This window comes from Mastigoproctus giganteus, chromosome 7 (assembly GCF_048544385.1).
Source record: "Mastigoproctus giganteus isolate SK-2022 chromosome 7, ASM4854438v1, whole genome shotgun sequence".
NCBI lineage: Eukaryota > Metazoa > Arthropoda > Arachnida > Uropygi > Thelyphonidae > Mastigoproctus > Mastigoproctus giganteus.
In genome coordinates this window covers 219,010,127-219,031,580 of record NC_143581.1, presented here as the reverse complement: position 1 = coordinate 219,031,580, position 21,454 = coordinate 219,010,127, and the positions used below count along the sequence as shown (strand labels likewise).

General features: G+C 37.2%; 1 protein-coding gene across 4 annotated transcripts in view; it reads right to left on the bottom strand.

Annotated features, from left to right (window-relative positions):
• Positions 1-5,049: 5,049 nt before the first annotated feature.
• The window catches only part of LOC150083694 (uncharacterized), a 72,475-nt gene continuing 56,070 nt past the window's right edge, over positions 5,050-21,454 (bottom strand). The window contains exons 3-7 of one of the 4 annotated variants that reach the window (XM_090378133.1): positions 15,978-16,145; positions 14,081-14,215; positions 13,285-13,511; positions 9,265-9,700; positions 5,053-5,523 (exon numbers count right to left, since the gene is read on the bottom strand). In XM_090378133.1, the coding sequence (XP_090234259.1) occupies positions 9,266-9,700; positions 13,285-13,511; positions 14,081-14,215; positions 15,978-16,145 (965 nt within the window). In that variant the 3' untranslated portion in view covers positions 5,053-5,523; position 9,265. Of the gene's footprint in view, positions 5,524-9,264; positions 9,701-13,284; positions 13,512-14,080; positions 14,219-15,977; positions 16,146-21,454 lie in introns of all 4 variants that reach the window. The other 3 variants (XM_090378132.1, XM_090378135.1, XM_090378134.1) reach the window with 3 other exon arrangements.

Here is a 21,454-nt window from a genome sequence, read left to right as displayed (position 1 = left end):
ATTTCTTGCCCATTCTAAAGAAACATTTTTTGAAGATGTAAACTCTTTGCACATTAAAAGCAATAAGTATGAACTTCGAGCCTTCTGACCCACTGGGTGAGTCTCAAAGAAAAAAATTTAAGAAAAATTAATTATTCCATTTTCGCCACATGTGTGCTTAAGTACACGGGTCAGGCACCTTAATAAGAAAAAAAAAAGTTAAGTACCATCACTTTATTAAGAATTTATTACTTTTATTACCATTTTTATTAACTATTGTATATGCAAATGCAGGCGAGGTTCTTTACCTTTGGCTTAAGTGCCATCGGTGCCTTTACACAGTTCCCTAAATAAAGAGAAGAAATTTTAAGATTTGTTTCTGTCATATACATACGGGAAACCTTTCTAACCGATATTGAATAAAGTAGTATTTCTTTATTTCAGTCATGGCAATTTCATTCTGATCTAGGCAATTCGACATCTGAATAAATCGAAATTCTAGTTGGCTATTCACCATCCAGCAAAACTCCATTACCGCTCGTTCATATAATTCAAAATTCAATTTATGGAACCGCAGTATTATTGTTTTTACCCTTGAGTTCATACACTGGTTTTTCTTAGTGATTTCCCATTTGACATGACACGCGCACATTTTCTGTATAAGTCTAAACTGAACAAAATGGATACGATTCTCGCGAATTATGGAAATAAGTTGATTTTATATGTGGACTGATGAGGGCAGAAATCATCTACCACACAAGAAATTCCTTTAATTTCTTCAGTCAGAAGGCAAGTGTGCGCGATATGGCAGTTATTCTGATTTGAAGCCGGTGTTTCAAAGATAAATGGAACCACTGTGGGCAGAAAGCTGGTAGTGATGCTGAAATGGATAAGAAACAAAATTATTTATTTATTTCGTTTTAATTTGAGATATTGAGCTTTTGTAATAACAAGATTTTAGAGATTCGTTACAAGTAAAACTGCATTTTTAAATTCTCACTTTATTTTGAGGTCATTATTTCTGGGTCCCCAGAATTTCGTTTCAACGTTTGTTTCAGTAGATAAAGTTTTTTACAGTACACATTTACATTTAGCCTTATTGCTCCGATCTAAAAGAATTAATAGAACTGTCTGAAAATGTGCATATCAGTACCAAGGAGTAGATTGAAAGTTAAATCAATCCTCAACGTCTTTAACGTTAAGGATTGATTTAACTTTATTCAACGTCCTCTTCAACGGCTTAAACTGAAAGTATCCTTCACCAATCATGGAGGTTAGTGTCTGATGAATCCTCACGATAGGCAAGCACTTAAAGTAGTGGAAAAAGGAGTCAGTGTGGCATATGTTGTTATTAATTGCAAAAGAAGGTCGGATGTTGGTGAGTTTGTTGGGAAGGCTTTTGAGATGTCAAAACAAAGTGCGTAAGCAGTGTATGCCCAACTGAAGAGTTTATAGTTTGGCTGCGCGAGGTTGGATGGTCCAACCAGAAAATTACTGTTTCTGTTGAATTAGATCCTAAGACACGGACAATGTTGGCTTGGCTCCAGTGGATAGCTGAACACACCCACAGTCGTTATCCAGATACTGGAACACCTACCATATGTCGTCCAGTCCATAAAATCTTTTCCTCGATCTTTCTTCCATATATGAAAAAAAAAAAAAAAAAAAAGGCATAGAGCTTCTAGAGAGGATTCAAAGAAAGGCGAATAGGTTGGTCAGAAGCGTTAATCGATACCCACATGAGATGGGCAACTATAGAGTGGCCAATTTCGTAAGATCATGGAGTCTATGGTTAATGATCAAGCCATGGTGCAATGCATTAAGGAATACACCATGGATTCGTGAAGGAGAAGTCTTGCATGACCAGTCTGGTTAATTATCATGAAGTTCAATATTAAGCGTCCGATACGGTTCCACGTGAAAGGAAGTTCTTTAAACTGGAGAAAATTACGATTACTGGTAAGAGCCTTTGTTGAATCAGGGGTTGGCTAAAAGATAGGAGGTAGGGGTAGTCGTATATAAATTCTTAAGTGCACTATGTAGTAAGTGGAATCTCTCAGGAATTACTGCTGGTACTGTCCTGTGTCTTTTCTTCCTTACCGACACTAACGAGTGAATAAAAGGGGAAGTTGTCACCATCTGCTGCTGACGTGGAGTAATTTGGAATATTGTAGGGTGGTTAGTGCCAGAATCAGACCATGTTGCTATAAAATTACTTAGATTGGTTGCTGATGTCGTCTGAAAAATAGCAACCAAAGTTTAATGACCCTAAACAATGTGCCCCCAATTTGCATCTGATTGATTGACTCTCCAGAAAATTAAGGATAACGTTGATTCATCTTTGGGATATCTGGTATCAAGAAGAGCTATTAGAAAACGACTAAAAGAAGCAAGACAGTACATTTCATCGACATTCCCCCTCACCATATCTCAGTGACCCTCAGCGGTATAATCATAGAGCTGGCTGGAAGAAAGGCGACGAAATTCCTTTAGAAATTGCGTCAAAATTCTGTTTGGAGAGCGATAACACAAGAATCCAGGTTTCAAACAAACACCAAGAATCATGGTATGGGTGCTGTCTCCTATGAGTCGCTCACCACTGGTTTTTGTTCAAAGTAATATCACAGGTAGCTCTTACGTTAAAACTGTATTTAGACCTGCTCCTTCTGTCATTTCTTCCAAAGAAGTTGCACAACCTTTTACCTGACAGGACAGTGTGCGATCCCGTACTGCTAATACTGTTTTTTTGCAATGTCAACATGCTTCTGCTTCCCTGGTCTGGTGGATTCCTTCATTTCTCTCCCCTATTGTCCATATTTGGAACATTATGGTACAAAACATAGAACCATGCCTCAACCAGCATACATCATAGCCGCTTTAAGTTAATCTAGGCATGGAGGGATATTCCACAAGAGGATGTCAGGCATCTTCACACTTTATGGTACCTTCCCCCTTTAAGGAAGAGGGGGGAATTTTTCTGACATTGAGTGGATTAAGACGCAGTCTTCAAAGTACCAGTATCAGTGACGAAATTAGTCCTGCCACCGTCGTGGGGGGACAGAATTTATAGTATCGCCTCTAGCAACGACGTACCCCCTGTAGTTATATTCGAAGTACAAAGTGTGGCATATTATAATTGTTTAGAATATAGTATCAGCAATGCTTGATGGATTAGAGGAATAGGTATAAGGTAAGGTGAATAGGTAATGATAAGGATTTGTATGTCATTTAAAAGACTCAAAGAATACGACACAGTTAATTAGAGATCCTTTATTTGGCCACAAACATACAGACAATAAGGGTTCTCATATCATCTTTACACAGAAAAACTATTACGCGTTAGTTGCTTCTAAACTTTTCAACACATACGGAAACCCTAGTAGTAACTTCACAGTCTTTTATTTAGACAGGAATACAAACAAACTTGCATTTAAGAAATTTGATTTAATGTCTGTAGTAGCACTTTTGATAAACCTATCTGGTTACATAGCACCACAAAGAACTGACAAGGAATCAATAAATCTTTTTATCCCGTCTTCTTTTGTCTGCTGACATATTTTTAGTATTTTTTTTTCTCTCCAGAAAAATCCGCCCTAAGGAATAAAGAGAATTTGGAATTGATCCAACTATGCCATGCTATTGATAGGCGACATGGGCATCCACATGAAACGAAGAGAAGGGTAAATTCAATCTCCAAGATTTGAATGGCTAACAGTTGTAAATAATAATAGTCAAACATCCATTATTATTTATTATGGTCATAGATGTGCAAACATTTGTTCCCCAGTTAACCTCCTCGTTAGAATTGCTGTGGACACTCATAGATGTGAATCCGTACAGCAATCAAATTATGAAATATAATATGAGATGCTTAGTGGGTGTTTAGTTAGGCCTAGTAAAGTTACAAATCAGTTATAATTTGACTGTGAAAGCCCTCAGTCAAAATGGATTTTCATAAAATATAGGTATTCAACAACAACATTTCAAATTTTATCCCATCTAAAAAAACTGAACATCTTTTATTTAATATTTGTTAATATTTAAATTTAAAAATTTAAAAAAATTAGGAAAGTATAAAAAAATAATAAATAAAAGAAAAATTATAAAAATTATTTAAAAAATTAAATACAAATATTTAAAATTTTTTAAACGTATTTTATCATACGTTTAAAAATATTTTCCAATCGCTAAATGTCTGACAGGTTTTCAAAGCCATATCATCAAATTGCATTTTGAATCTACCAGGATCTGTTACGAAATTTTGATAAGGAAGCTTGAGAGAGATAACCAATATTTTCCTTGTCATGGGCTTTGGTTAACTGTAATTAATGGTCTAACATGTAACGCCTGTACAATACAGTTATGCACAATGGATGTGGGGGAGTCAGCAGAGGAGATTGCGCTGGTACAAGCTCTCCTTTTGAACTAACAAGAAAATTGTTACTATTTACCATTATACCTATCCATCCCCATTTTTCCTTCCTGACGGGCTACCAGTCGCCATAAAAGTATCAAAAATCTATCTAACTGAAGAGAGATACGACTGGTTAAAGATATGTATCCTGTTTTAAGATATTGAACTTAGTAAATTTAAATTTATGCAAATTAATGGTTCAGTAAAGACCAACGCAGTGGCATTAACTTAAGATTTTGAATATTTTTTGCCAATTTTTAATAAAAAGAAGCGAAATCTCTAAAGAAATGTGAGATTTACATTTTATAATTTACATAAAAATGAAGTTCGGGCTATGATACATATGATGAAAATGATTTCCTTGATATGCAAGTTGTTAGTAACGCACATGCGCAGATTTTTCTTCAAATCAGGTAGCAAATGCTTCATATAAACTTTATCAAAAATTGCCTGTTTGTGACCATTGCTTCTTTCATGCGAAAATTGTAAGAATTCATAACTTCTTAGCAGTTACCATGACAGTAAATCGAATGTAACAAATCTATTATTTTAATTAAATGCACAATTTCAGATTTTTTTTGTACGCTGTTTTAAAAAATAATGATAATAAAAATAATCGTTAATTTTTTTTTTTTTAATATCGTTCGGAAAATTCCTCCTTTTGAATTTTTATATTTGTAGGTTTCTTAACTAATAAGATTTAAAAATAAATAAATAAATTACATAATACCTGAGGTATGCTTTTAGCTAAAAACTGCGTTTTCAGCCAATGTAAAATTCAATATTATATTTCTTCAAGCATTATTATTTTTCCAATATCGATCGAAGGTTACGATCTGACTGTTCATAACTTGAGAATATTTGCTCGCTTAGCTAGAACAGAATTCTTGTCATAATGAGCGTTTTCTTTGAAGTTCTTTATTCAAATAATCGAAGTCTTTTCTTCTCCAAAGTTGCATATGCTCCACCATTGGTTGAAAAAACTGCAAAATTGAGAAATCAAAAAGCTATCAAGCACTGGGCGAACGAATTGAACATCGGTGCAACATTATTGACAACAGAAAGACAACAGGAGGCGCTCCGTGCGTTCCACTACTAGTTTGGACGATTATACTCAGATCGTCTGCTTCCTGTATGAAAGGAAAAATATTGATAAATTAATCACGTGACAATTTTATTGTACGATGAAGATTCCCGAAAATGTATAAGTTCGTGTTAAACTCTTAAATTAATGAATATATTTTAAGATTGTGGAAGATCTGAAATATTTATACTACTCGCTCTTATTTAGTCATAAATTTGAAGGAAAAAATTAACTATATGTATAAACAAACTTGGTTTTAAGTTTGTTTTGTGATTATTACAAACTTGCTAGTTTTTCTAGAAAGAGAAATAACAAAATAACGATATTCTTCGTATATTACACGTTCTTCTTAGTAGATTAATTTTCACAATACATTATGATATTAGAAATAAGTAAATAAGATTTATTTCTGCTAAAAATTTACAATAATAAGGTGACATCACTTTATACCTCATGGTTAGCACAGTTGGTGGAATCCTTACTGTTCTCGCCACACCGGGTGGAAAAGACTTGAGTTCGAATCCCATCAATGACGCGAGGAGTTTTTATGGACTTTTTCATAACGTTGCTGAGTTTGTCTCAGGCGAGAGTAGACTGCTTTTTCCTCACGGAAGCTCCTGTTTTTTGTCCAGCAAACAGCAGATTGACCACAGAAAATACACAATTCATAGACATATTATATACGGCGCAATATGACCTTTGCCGATGCGCCTAAAAGCCAACAACAATATCACTTTCGATATTCACCATAGTGGAAAATCTGTTTGAATTTAATATTCACAGTGCATTTGGTTTTGAATAGATGTTCTTTAAAGCATCATCACAAAAAAGACTTATATTTGGTAAAATCATGCAAGATTTTATTCACGTGGAAACATTTTCAATATACCATCATTCATCGATCACATTCGAAGTGATGTTTTCCGTATTATCTGTGGACTGTGGTTTCGCATACGTCATTTGCCGTTAAGAAATCTCGGTAAGCAATAATCGCCGGATTAAAATGTGCTGATTATGGCGGCCACTTAACTGTAAAACGTCCAGAATATCCATTCGAGATATCTTTAAAATGTCTAATCATGAAAACATTCGTTAAAGAAATCAAAAAGGGGATTTAACTTATGAAACCATGCCACCATATTCGAAAAACGTTTCTTGCATATTAGCTCTCAAGCCTTGAATATTTGAAATACTGTACACTGTCCTATCTAAAGGTATGTGACACTTGTAGTTATGAACATGCAACATAGTATATGTTCAAAGAAATTAAGAGTGCATTGGCCCACCCTTAACTCTAATGGCTGTTTCAATGCGTTGTGGAAATTTCTTGACTAACTTCTAGTAGAAAAACGGATATTTTGCTTCACACCTTTTTAAAGCATTCGTGAGCTTTTAACGAAGAGGGACCACCTTGGCCTTGCATTGATTCAGCATTCATTTCATCTCAAAAACTTTCATTTGGTTTAAGGTCTATCTTCTGCTGTTAACTGCAATGTTCAGATGATTTTATACTATTTATTTGAAAGAGGTATTGTATTGACATACCTTTTAGAAATAAATTTCGCCCCGTGCCAACTGTTGATTACTTTATATCTAGAATACTTTCATACTTGTCAGCCTATTATCAATCGCTTCCTGTACATGTTCAATGTTTTTAAGGTTTCACACACCTCGTATTATCTTTACTGTTATTATACGTTTGGTTAAAGTTTTTAACCAAATGCTCATCTTCTTGGAGAGACTCTGCAGCCAGATCTTACTGGAAGTTCACTCCGCACCTTAATAACCCTACCAGTTTCACAAGGAACACTTTGTTCAGTAGTGTACGCATTTTGTTCACAACTACATACGCACATTTTTGCTACAGGGCACCATGATCCAATAGTAAACTTACAAATTTTATATGGCTTGAGACACCCAGTTATATATTGTTAAATATTAAATTGGCCCTTAATTGGTATCATCGTGTCCTTTTTGACCCGAAAAAGGAAAGCTCTATTTTTTTATACTAATTACTTGAAAATACTAAATTTCATATTTATATATTTCAGGATATAAGTTTTTTTTATCAATTTTAGAGTTTAATTTGAAACATGATTTATTATGGTGTTTGAAACATTATTATGGTGTTTTATATTTACAACGCCCAAGATTTTAACTCCTTATAAAAGAACAAAAATTCACTGATACTTAATGCAAATACAGTAATTCACAACTGCTGTATCTTATGAAACTGTTTTATAGCTGCTGTTGCATAAAGTAGAATGTTTTTGTGATTTCTAGTTGAACATAAATGGCATCGGCGTTTTTTTTTTTTTTTTTTTTTGTCCATAGAAGATTTCTCAGTTCGCATGCTTGAAGTTGATCTCTTCTGACTGAAACATTTCAGAGATTGTACCTGCAATTTTTAAATGAGCCTTTGCTAATTCCATAAGTTTATTTGAAAGATAGGACTGGTCGTCTTTAACTTTTAGAAGATGGCGTGCGATATAGATCACTTATCGTGGAAGTGTGGTTTTGCAAGGCAGGATTGGAAATGTCACTCAATCACCTTCTATTCACTAATAAATTTTCGTCCCTTTTTTTTTTTTTTTTTTTGCATCTCTTTCTGCCCTAAGAAGACAATTAAAAATCAGCTGGAGTCTTTCCAGTTCCAGGTGGCTGGTTATGCCATTCAGATTTATTTTTCCTGCATAAATTTTTTTTGGAGTTCTGGAGGGCTGAAATTCTTCCTCGGTGCTTCTATAAGATTCTGGACATACTTATTCAGGCTCACCTGTTCCTCATCTAAAATCTTAAATTCTGATTCTAATCCATAGTCACTTTGGAATGTTGAAGCAACGCTCAAACCATCTATCATTTGGCCAAATCATAATTTGATCGTCAAGTAAATCTTTATTTATTGTAGAACAGCTCTATAAACGAACGAATTGTTATCGTGAAGTCAAAATTGACCCGATAATGCAAAAACACTTAAATCATCCAGCTTGGATACCAAAAATAGCATTGCTTATTGCGTAATGACCCTAAATGGGGATTACTTGCACGACTCATCAAATCTTTATTATTTGCGCACCTCACAGAATGATAAAGATATTTCGAGTTAAATTCTATCTGATTATAACAATTAAGGATTAATATAAACGCCTAGGGAAAAAAGTAAACATTTGTATTTCAATATAATCATAATCAACAAAAACATTTATGCAGTTACCCATCGCTTTATCAAATTCTGGTAACCCACTTAAAAAGACGTCAGATGCTTCGTAAAAAGACGTTGCAGTCAGTGACTTCATCATTTTCAGGTAATGGTGACTATTTTCTGACACTGTCATGACATTCTTGTAAATTTTAAAAAGCCAGGAGGTACTTGTAAAGGTTGCATCGAATTGCAAACCCTCTGAAAGAAATTAGGAACTTGGTCCGCAGAATACAGACTTAATAACGCAAGGTCGCATACAGCACATTCAACACGAGAAACCATTAATGATTTGGGGGTGGGAACTTCTTGATTTGCCTCCCTACAATTCCGACCGATTTCCATTGGACATTGGTACGTCACTGATTACAACAGCATTTCATCTTTTACCTAACATTTGGCAGGGAATGATGCAAAAATAGAAAAAAATATGGGGAAAAAAGAAAAAAATATTCCATCTTTTATCAGACGGAAAAAGATGGAAAAGCAAGTAAAAGATGAAATGTTTTCCATCTTTTACCTAGCAGATGTCTAGAATTTGATAAAGATGCTTTGAATATAAGAACACATTTTTTAAGAATCTCCCACCTTATGCGCCATTCCAATAAGGTTTCTCAGGCTCTTGATCCTCCTCCAGGAGACTAGCTAATTCATAAAGCCTCTGGAGATCATCTTCATTGTTTACGGATACAGGACGCTGTAGAAATTTTCCCCACCTCTGTAGTCCCATGTCCCTCTTCTGTCCTGCTGGAATTACCACATGACGATAGTCTTGAGGATAAAAGTACGAGGCACGCCGGGAAAACGGGGTCATCTGTCGATTCAAGAGCCAATTTGGGATAGATTGTCTGGTGGCTGTTTCATCCCCGTATGAAAGAGCTACACGGTCGTCAACAGGAAGGTCCTCCAAGAGCTTCGCTGCAGCAATGGCATCCTCATTGTTTACCATGACGTTGTATGGATAACGAAATTCAGGTTCAGCCGTTTCTGAAAGATCTTCGAAATTTCTGTAACTTTTTGGTATCTAGAGGAAACAAAAATGCAGCATTATCAGTGTCAATATGTATTCTTAGAAACATTCATTTAATAGTAAATGAATTGTATTAACAATATTATTACTCAGAATTATTTTAAAAAATGAACAAGGTTTGAATGTGAAATCTGTTTTGCCTACAACAGGCTTTTTTGAAATTTAAAAAGGATGTGGGAAGACAATTTACTATCTGGTCTGTCTCATCTGCGTTAATCAATAATTGCAGAGCGCAATCTCTTTGCAAACACTTTTGTTGTATATTGTAAAAATCTGTTTTCCAACATTTAGAGTTTTTATTAAACATGAATTTCGGGTTCCACTGCATCCCACAAATGTTCGATGCGATTGATGACGGGGGGGATTTCACGGCTAGAGGAGCACACAAAACACTTGGAAATGATCCTTGAACCATTCCTGCACAGTGCGGGCCTTGTGACACGGGGCATTGCCTTTTTGAAAGAGTCCTATGCCATCTGGACATGATAACCATATTGTACCATACAAGGCCCAGGTAGAATCTGGCGGTGAGGGTGTATTCAAATGAGAATGAGGGTACCCAGTGATATCTATGAAAACACCCCTCAAACCATGATATGATACCACCAATTCAGACTTTTTCATCAGATTGGTTCATTAGACCAAACGACTCTTTTCCAGTTAACCAATGTCCAGGTAAGAACGTTATCAACTGGTTCCCTTGCTCACTATAGGCGGAAGTATCGATGATGGTCAGTCAAGATGGGCACATGACAGGTCAACTACTCCTTAAGCCTGCCGCAAGGGCATTCTCTGGATAGTGTGCTCGTAAACGTTTTTATGTGCGCCCTGGTTGTAGTCTGCCGTTAATTGAGGGATCATGAGCAGTCTATTGTCCCAGACAGCACATACCAGCCGACATTCACCTTGACTGTCAATCGTGGTGATCTTCATGTGCCGGCACGTTGGCTGATATTGTGTTCCTCTTAAGATCATTCCCTCCACACCTTCACTATACTGGCCCTCGAACAGCTGACAATGCGTGTAATTGCTGAGATGCTAGCCCCCGCCTTCCTAGCGCCGCAAATCATTCCCCGTTCAAACTCCTTCGAGTCCTTCCTTTCCCAACTGCACGGTTTTCATCCTGACGAACTATAGCACTTCCCGTGCCGTCACTGTATGTGCTGCGTCGGTCAATGACGTCACTCCTAGGTTCTGTGGGATGCATCCACTCTTGGGATAGGGATGGTCATAATGTTTTAGCTCATGACTGTATTTTGGTCGATTGTGTTGCATGGAAATAAATGCCAGTAATATCATTTAGTACACTGGTGTGCAAAACTTAAGGACCAACACTATTTCTAAAGGTTACAACGACAAAATCTTTACTTAAGGTACTCTTTAGTGATGAGAGTAGATTCGGTCTCAACAGCGATTCTGGACGTCAGCTAATCTGGCGAGAGGTTTTGGCACACGGTATCACCCCGCAGTCATCACTGAAAGGGATCGATATGGCGGTCGAGGTTTTATCGTCTGGGGAGGCGTTATCTTGGATGGACGTACACAACCCCAGATACTGGAAGGCGGTACTGTAACCGGGTACGCTACTGTACTGAGGTAATTCTTCCCCATGTGCGTCTGTTCCGAGGTGCCATTGGCTCCGATTTTGTGTTTGTGGATGATAACGCCATACCCCATCGCACTGCAGCTGTGATATGCTTTTGTAAAGTGAGAACATTGTTCGTATGGATTGGCCTGCCCGTTCCGGTGATCTAAATCCCATCGAACGCATATGGGACAGTATGGGGAGACGCCTAGCGGCACGTCCACACCCACCAGAGGAAATGTTCACCAGCTGAAGATAGCGCTGAAAGAGGAATGGACGATGTTACAGCAAGAACTTATCAACAACATTGTTCTAAGTATGGACAGGCAGTGTAAAGCCTGTCGACATTAGGGGTGGCCATATCTCCTACTGAGGACCACCTCTTCCCTTTGTTCGATCTTTGGCAGTGATGTATCTGTATCATGGCAGCCAGTGCTACGTTGCCATTTTTAAATAAAGTCCCTCTGTACCGTTTTGTTTCCGTTTTTGTGTCGGTGTTGTTTCCTTCATCATTTCTGTACCTCACGAGGTTCCTTTGCTTTTTCCATATCCAGGCCACTGCTTTGAGAAGCTACAGGTGAAAACCGGACTGGTCCTTAAATTTTTCACATCAGTGTATTACTACAAGTTTTGTTATACCTACTTACCGAACGTGTTTTCTATAAAATAAATTATAATAATTCTACAATTAGCATATTTTCTTTAAAATATAGACTTCTTAAAAATTGAGATTGGTCAATCTCGTAATCTTGTTTATTTTTTAAAGTAGCTGGTTATATGTGTGTTTTTAATTGGTCTGTTTATCTATTTTGCTGGATGAAAAACCCATTTTTCCGTAAAAAGCTGTGCAACCCTCTCCGAGACCGATTAACTGAGTCACGTGTGAAATGCCCATAAAACTTCCTCCCTTCCTCCTTGAATGGATTCGAACTCAAGCCATAAAAACAGATCGCTGCCCTTCTACACGGTGTGAAAAGTCAGCGATACGAGTTCAGCATTCCCAAACTAACTTTTATAAGACATTAACATGGTTTGAATGTGTAACGCCCTCCATATGAATTAAGCTGTGGAAATCAACCATTCTTAATGGTAATATCTGGAGATGGACGTTTTAGAAGACATTATTGAACAGCATAAATCTTGCTGCCAGTCTTGAAAGTCAGTGCCAACGAGAGAGAGAGAGAGAGAGAGAGAGAGCTAAACGAAAAGTATTGTATACAGTCGAAATACACCATAAGTCATGGCATCGAATAGTCGATAAAATTGATCGAATTTCTTTTGCGTTAACCGGACGATACCAGCGAACCCATTGATTGTGTTAGATGCTGGGAAGAAGCCAAAAAAATCGCACAATACTGGAGTAGCTTTTGTTAAAGGTTGTTCGAAACTACTAGATGGATGTTTTGTTGGGGTGGGAAGGAAGACTCAATTCACCCGATTTGGAAAAAAGAAAAAAAAAAAAAAAAAAATGGTCTGCACGGAGACGCCATACAGTGTATAATACGTACTTCGATTACCACGGGGACCGTTCCGGTGGAATCTTCATCCTCTTCCCCTTTTGACACTCGTCCTACGTCTGGTAGAACTTTTCCAACAACAAAAATACTCGAAAAATAAATAAAAAAAATACAGCGATCTGACGACCAGACCTTTTAAAATCCACACACCAACAGGCAGGCTACACGTGATTTACCTACGTGATCTGTGGCTAGTGACACCTGGTGAGGTAAAAGTGGATTATACAAGAAATAGACAGGTAAATATGAAAAAGAGGGGAAAAAAAAAAACCTTTTACGGTATTAATGATTTTTATTTAAAAAAAAAAAGCTTTAAACAGGAAATACAAGCATATTTTTTATTTACTAGCTACTTTATTATATATACAAACCCTGCTTCATATATTATATTATGTTTGGCTACGCTTTTATATATAAACAGAGGTTTCTAGATATAAATCCTTTATGCAATTCGTGCGCAAAATAGCTTAGCTTACTTCTTCATTGTCGTAAAAATGACCATTTCTTTCCTGTTCTGCGAGCATTGCCAAGAGGTCCTCAACGTCAACTTCCCGTTTCATTCTCAGGGCTCTTCGAGGCAAACGTTTGCCATTCACTAATAATTCTTCCAGGCTGTTTCTAAGCATTCGTCTGCTGTGTGGCTGTAAATTTCGTTTTCGTCGATAGAGGGCATTGCCGTCATCGTACTGATATTCAGAATCTTCTGTCAAGATAAAAGAAATTTATTGAGATTTTAACTCTGTGTGTTTAATAAAAGGGTTGTTTTGCTGTGATAATCATTGGAAATATAATTTTAAAAATTCTATATAAGAAAAAATTATTAAAAGAATTAAATTAATAATCCAAATTATTTTATTATGTGAGTCCATAAAGCACTAATTTTACAGTAATATCAAGGACTTTTTGGAAATCCGAATTCCATTTTCATTGTATCAAAATGGAGTTACAATAATTTGCAATATGTGAAATGAGTTAGTAATTTACGCAAGTACAGAAATAAATCCAGTAATATTAGGAGTTCCAAATCTTTCAGCAACATACACGAATAGTAAATTTTTCATAAAAATTATTCTATACAGCTTTTTAGTTTTTTATGAGCGCAGTCTTTATCCTGGAAATTTTCTTCATATTTTCTTTTCTTCATGGTCAGCGGATCAGCGTGAGTACCTGTTGCATATTCCTGGAGTACCAATGGACTCTGGTGTAAGAAAAACTGATTTCAAAAATAAAAATTATCCTGTCATATTTATATGACAGAATAATTACCCTTACCTGACTGGCCATCATATCCATCATCTCCTAGTCGAAAGTTAGAGTCGTCTAGATAATCGTAATAATCAAACCTCCCATCATCATCGTATTTGGCCTTAGAAGTTTCTCTTTGTACCTTCTTGCTCTCCTCTTGACCTGCTGGAGAGTAGAAAACCCTTATCTTTAACGGAAAAGATAAGCAGAGGACGTATATCTGTGTGATCCAATGCAGTTATAATTTGTTTTTCTAATGATAGTGTAAATGCATTTCAATTAAAACATAAATTTGGTCCATTTTGAATGGAAACTTTGGTTATTGAGATCACAGAGATGGATGTACAAGAGGTTAGCAAGAGCTAGTTGCTCTCTCTCTCTCTCTCTCTCTCTCTCTCTCTCTCTCTCTCTCTCTCTCTCTCTCTCTCTCTCTCTAGAATGCTTATGTTTATGAGGTTAAGCGAAAAAAGGAACTTGAGAATATTAGTACTAGTATTAGCCATTATAGTGCAAGGAAACCACAGGCTTTTACTGCACCGCCAAAAAAAAAAAAAAAAAAATATATATATATATAGAAAAGGTAGATAAGAAAATACAAATTATGCGCTTCCTTTCTTACGTAGGTAACTATCTAGTTGACCTCTAAATTTCTTCAAACTGTCAGCCACAACTATCTGCGAAAGCAACTTGTTCCAGTAATCAACAACTCGCTGGCTAAAAGAAAACTTCCTGCAATCCCCTCTAAACCTCTTTCCCCGTAATTCGAATTTATGGCCCCTAGTTCTAGAATTCTTTATAACAGTGAAAATTCCGCCTTCATTTATTTTACTAACCCCTCTCAGAGCCATATAAATCTCAATCAGATCCCCTCTAAGATGCCTGGTTACCAAGCTCTGTAGCCAACATAATAGAAGTCTTTCCTCCCACGGTCGTCCTTTTGCCTATCTCACCATAAGAGTTGCCCGTCTTTGGACCTTTTCAAGAAGTTCAATGTCTGTTTTTCAGATAAGGTCTCAATACTTGGACTCAATATTCCAAATGCGGTCTTACAATTGCCTTATAAAGTAGAATTATGACCTCCCTATCTCTACAGGATGTAGTTCGATAAATCATCGATAGGATACTATGGGCTTTCCTGGCCGCCTGTTTACACTGTTCAGAAAACTTCATATCTGCCCATATCATAACTCTCAGACCCCTTTCTACCTCTATGTTTTAACTTCAACTCCACCAATTGTATAAATTATTTTGTGGTTGCTATTCCGCAAGTGAGATAGTTTCAAGAAATTCAGTTCTCCGATAGATGCATCCTCCCCCTCCAAAAAAATAGATTCACTTTTATATCTATAACAAGAAACTAGGTCCTGAGAAAAATAAAGCGTCCAGCGACCATATAGACGATATAAGTAAGTTGAATCATCGGTAAGCTTCATTTTCTATTATTCTGTTTGTACATTTATATGTTATGATGTATTTCTTTTTTCGTTTATTCCGATGTAAACAAATACAAGTTGGTCTATTTCTAAAAGAAGCCACCTCATGCGTTGGAATAGCCGGCAACGACACCTCACTTTAGCTAACCCAATCTTTAACGCGACCACGTCCTTGATAGACATCCCAGTGCATGAGATGGATATATTCAGAAATAGAACAATTCCCTCTTATTTACAACGGGAATAAACTAAAATGAAATACATCATAGCCATGGAAGCATATGATATTAAGTTTTGGACTTGAAATGCCACAGTGCACAGTGAGACTACTGGTATAAGTTGATGACATCATATCGAATTATTGTATATCCATCTCTACGATCGAAATCCACCATTGCGCCATTTGTGAATCAATAAAATATTATAATTTTAAATGTATTGTTGAAATATGATGGTTGAAACTTAAGAGAAAACATCCAGATTTTGGTTACCTTTACTTGTTTCGTGTTGAGTGTTGTTTTCTGATGTTCCACTAGAGTCGCTGCTGTCCACATCATTGCTTCCGTCTTTCCTTTCTGGAAATGATAACATGTCATCTACCATACCAGCAGGCTTATTCTGTTGATTGCCAAACATGATATCTTCTTGGGACCTCTTATCTGTATAAAGTCAGATAATAAACAGTCCACTGGTAATTTCGAATTTGTAATTTATAATTACTTCAGATGAAAAATTCCATCTTTATTTGAAAGAATGTGTTATGCAACAATAGTATCATATTAAAATAATAGACAGCGAATCGTTACATATTTCTTTTGTCATTATATATTTCTTAGTTTACCTTAAGTGTAAAGAGGAAGCACTCCAAATGCGTAAACAATAGACATGCTCCAATTTATATAACAATAGACGTGCACAAATGTATATAATGGACACGCGCAAATGGATATAACAGTGATTTTTTTTTTATACCTGTCTAACTGCCATATTGTTTTCCGCACTTTCACTATCAGCCCTTTTATAGGGCTCTCTACCAACTAGCGGTTTCGCACTCCTGCTTGCCTGAGGACATCCCCTGTATGTCTCCTCCATTCCTTCCTCTTTACATACAATTCTTTTTCTTCTCCATTTCTTTTCCTGGGCGCTCTGCTTCCTTGCTTTACTGGAGGAGAGGCTCCGTCAGATGTCCTGACCCGACTCCTCGTGCCTTGGACGGATGCTGGGAGGTGCCTTCCTTGGTGATCGCGCTCCCACTAAGTAGGCAGATGAACAACACAAACAACAGACAAACATAACTCACAGTACCCAACACAACTCACACTCATCTGGCTTTACAGAGTCTTGCATCTTCACAGCGTCACCAAGTGCGATTTTGTGGGGAACCACTGGCACCTCCCGACAAACATACTATGTCAACTATGAAAATGGACATGAACAAGTGTATATAATAATTGACACCTGCAAATGTATATAACAATGGACACGCGGAGATGTATATAACAATGAACGTGCGCATTAGAAGGAGTCGCTTCCCCGAGTGAAAAATTTCTCGTCCTAAAAAGTTTCTCGCAAACAGAATGTCGAACGCCCACAAATATTTAAAATACGATTTTCCATGCAGAATTTCAAAACAGTTAATTCACTGGTAGCAAAAAAGAATAAAATAACTTCAACCTTCTCGTCAGCTTTTAAATATTATTTCTTGTCAAAATATTTTAAATGATGTAAAATAAATTGACAGCTTGTAGTGCTTTCAATTTCGGATAATCGACGTCCGCAACATAAATAATAACATATTTGAACTATGGAATCATAACACAGACTACACGGTTGAGACATCATTATAAGTTGTACTTTAGAGACACAGAGAGCAAGAGACATTCGAGAACCTTCTGTTTGCAAAAGTCAAAGTTTACTGCAATTCGTATGACGTTCATAAAAGAAAAAAAAAATCGAATTAATTACAGAGGAAATTGTACTAATGATCACTTTTAAAAGAAACAGTTTTTTTTTCACCACCGCTGTCTTTTGAAGTCTACGTCTTGAAATGTCTTTCTTTTGTGGAATGATGCGTACTTAGTGTCGTGTCAAAGTGAAACAAACCTAGAAAACCCTTCCGACTTCACAAAAATAACAGAGCTATGTCTGAAGCGAGTTTGCAGACAGCTGAGTGGAGAGATTACCTTTGAAGGTTTTCGAACTGGCTCTGTGTAAAGATCAGTTTCGAACCTTTACTGTATGATACTTTTGAGGTGTATGTAAAATTTACAAAATTCTTAAAAAAAAATTCTTAAATTCTTCAGTTTCCAATGGCAAATATCTGACAATATATATATACCATTCCCTCCGTCTGAGAACCGACCCTGCCCACTGAAACCGCAAGAAATCCATTTATCCGTATTTATCTCGTATCTCGAGAGATGGCAGCACTTGTTTTCCGTTTTTGTTCGTAATAACCCCCCCCCCCCCTCAGCGGCGAATAGTAACGTTATTCCTTATGATTCTTAAAATATGAAAACAGATGTTAGCAAGTTGTATTAAAGCCAGACATTTTCCTCCTTATCCTAAAAACAACTATTGTTTCAGAACTTTAGAATCAGCACTTCTTTGCAACATCTGTTGCCGTCTTCGGCACGGAGCCCACAATTCCGTCAGCTCCCTCATAAATATTACTGAGACAAGTACGGCTAAAAAGCTACTCCCTGAAAACGGTTGTGATAGAATGAATATGCGAACAGTCTGACATTCTCCTGCAAAGCGTTCCAGACACCTTACAAAGCTGAGTTATTTGGTCTCTGGTAGGCATACATCAATATCTGGAGTTGATGTATGCCTACCAGAAAAGGCCCACATTAGGGGCCTTTTTCACAACGTGGCTAAGTTATCAGGCGAGGATAACATAGTTTTTTCTCCCAGAAACTCGGATTTTTCGTCCAGCAAACAGAAAATCGATTAGGATTAGTAGCAACCAATCAGAAACATACATCATGGATTTTGATTGACAACGATTCGTCCAACATATGATAACAGATGTTGATTATGGAGGTGTGTTCCACAGTAATTAGTTGCAAACAACGTTGTTCCCACATCTTTCTCCTGTTTCTCCAGTAAAGAAAATTTCAGTGGGAAATATTCATTTAGGGTCCACATCAATTAGTTGTACAACAGTTCGCTGTATGTGACAATTCGGTGCATTAGACAGTTTGACGAATGTTGTAGTAGCAGTAGTGTTTAATGAGCATCAGCGACCCCTTGTAAACTGTCTGCTACCCTCGCCTGACACTGACTATCTTAGCCACGTTGTGAAAAAGATCCATAGAAATTCCTCACGTCATCGACGGGACTCGAACTCAGGTATTTTCCATCCGGTGTGGGGAGGACGGAATTTGTACCAGCTATGCTGTCCACGAGGGCCAGTTGGTGAATGATATTTCGCTTATGACAGTCTGGTGAAAGACAGTTGGTGGCTACGACAATTGGATGTATCACGTAGAGATCAGGAATTAACAATATCAATAAGTAAAAGCTATAGGCAGCAATAGAAATTTTCGCAACTCAGAAAAAATAAATGCAGAAATTTAGAAAAAAGAAAATAGTACATTTTTTTATCCATTTATTTTGTATAAAAATATTCGTCCGATCCTCATAGGCAGGGTGAAAAGTAAGTACGTGCCTATTTCAGCATGACTCCGTGCGTTTGTAACATTTTTAATCTAGATAAGATTATCTATTAACTTTTTTTTTAACATACCTACTCAGTTGAATCCTCCACGGGCCCTGGTGAAATCGCTTTACTGGGCCAGGGCGCTTTTCAGTGTAGGGGATTCGGAGTCCGATTACTACCCCTACACAATCTCCAGGGACGCTTATCCGCCTACCCTTAACCCATCCATGCTACTAGACTACTACTAACTTCTTCCATTAAAATCTATAGCGCGGATTGTAAACCGAACGTCAGAAGATGAGCTGTTGTTGTAGCATGGTTTTAGAAGCATCAGCAAGGAAGGCCTTATTGCTCCGTGTATACTGTCTGTAAATTGCGTGTGTTCTGCGGTCAGTTCTCTGTTTACTGGATGAAAAACCGAGTTTCATTCAGAAAAAGCTATGCTATCCTCGCTTGAGCCCTCTTAACTCAGCCACATTGTGTAAAAGGCCCATAAAGATTCCTGACGTCATCGACAGACCCGAACTGAGGCCTTTTCCACCGGGTGTGAGGAGGACGACGATTGTACCGACTGTGCTACACACGGGGGCAGAAAATGAGCATTACCCAGCCGGCATCCATTATTAATCTCTACTTTTGGTTTCTGGAACAACCCCCCCCCCCTTTGTATTATCTAAAAAATGTAACTTAAAAAAGTGAAAATGCGAACAGGGTTCTCTTGTATCTCAAACTTTACCCTATCCATGACACTGTTTTAATAGGATCTCCCGGAAAAAAAAAACGAAAACAATAACGCGAATTTCATAAATTCCCGAGTAATGGGCGTCTAATAATCTGGAACGAAATGCGTATACTGCAGTGGGCCATGAGTACAACGAAAAAAGATATACCCGTGCGTTGTTGTAACTATGAAGTGTGTTGAATACCTCATTGTATTGGTCAATTCATATTGGACATTATCGATTGACTTCTCACTTATACTGCTATTACCAGTAAAAATCTATCTTCCTCTGTATTTTATCTGTCCATTATTCATTCTATACGCCATTTTTATCACCATCTGTCATTTGAGATGTGACGTCATCCTCCTATATATCCTATTCCAGCTTTCGGAATGCTCTTGGGTATTCATGCAATTTTACATTAGCTCTGAGGTGACGGCAGTTGAATAGGGGCCATAGATTGACGTCAGCAGCACGCTTCTAGTGAATGCAAAAAAATTAATCAGCATCTGGTTCTCATTTAGTCAGCATTCGCCGCTCTTATTATTTCACGTACAAAAATTGCTTACACGAAAAAAACATTTGACTTGATAGAAAAGAACCGCACTTTTCAGGAAGAATGGACAAGCGTAGACGCTAAAATGAATACGGTTTTGCAAGAACTGAAGTTGTCAGTTTGAAAGGTTAAGAAAGGAAAAGTGTCTTTGAAAAAGCACATCGGAAGCAGCAAACAAAGGAATAAGACATCAAGAGAGAGAATATGATTGAAAAATAGTTACCATTAATGACCAATTTTTAACAGCTCTTGGGAAGCGGAATGAAGAAAGGGGTTTCTTTATTACAAAGCTGAAACGTTACCAACAAATGTATGTTGTAATTGCATTAGAGGCTCGAAATTTTCCAGGAAACACTTTAACATTTACGAAACATAAAATAACACCGGAGGTGCCACATTTTTTGCATTATTCCATTAATAATTTCCAATTTCTTTGTTTTACGTATTCTTAGACTGTATGCCATTGTTACTATGGTACATTGCCATACCTTTAATATCCGAACATCACTCCGATGATAATTGGTCATGTCCTTCACAAGCACATCTATATGCTCTTAGGCCTTCGAGGAGACAGTAGTCCGATTGTGAATGCAAGATGCAGCAATCGACAGAGTTAACAGACTTCCAGCGTGGAATGATAGGGTGTTACATTAACAATCGATATGAGAGTGACGTTTCATTGGCACTGACGATCCCTAGGTCGACGATTGGTGGTGATATCTGCAAATCGAAGAAGACTGGTGCTGAAATCATCACGAACTTTCCCAGGAAATCCCCGAATCTGACGGAGCGTGACAGAAGAGCTCTGCATCCCCTTGGAACGCAGGTCGACGTTGTCGCAGTACACACAGGCCCTCAGCAAGACGATTAGAACACATGTCAGCACTAGTACATTGCGCAGGATATAGGCATGATATGGATTATAGTTACTGTGGTCGTGCAGCCATCCACAAATGACTTATCGACCTGAGTAATGCCAGATGCCGTCTAGTTTGGTGCAAAACCTGCCGTTCTTGGACCGTAGAT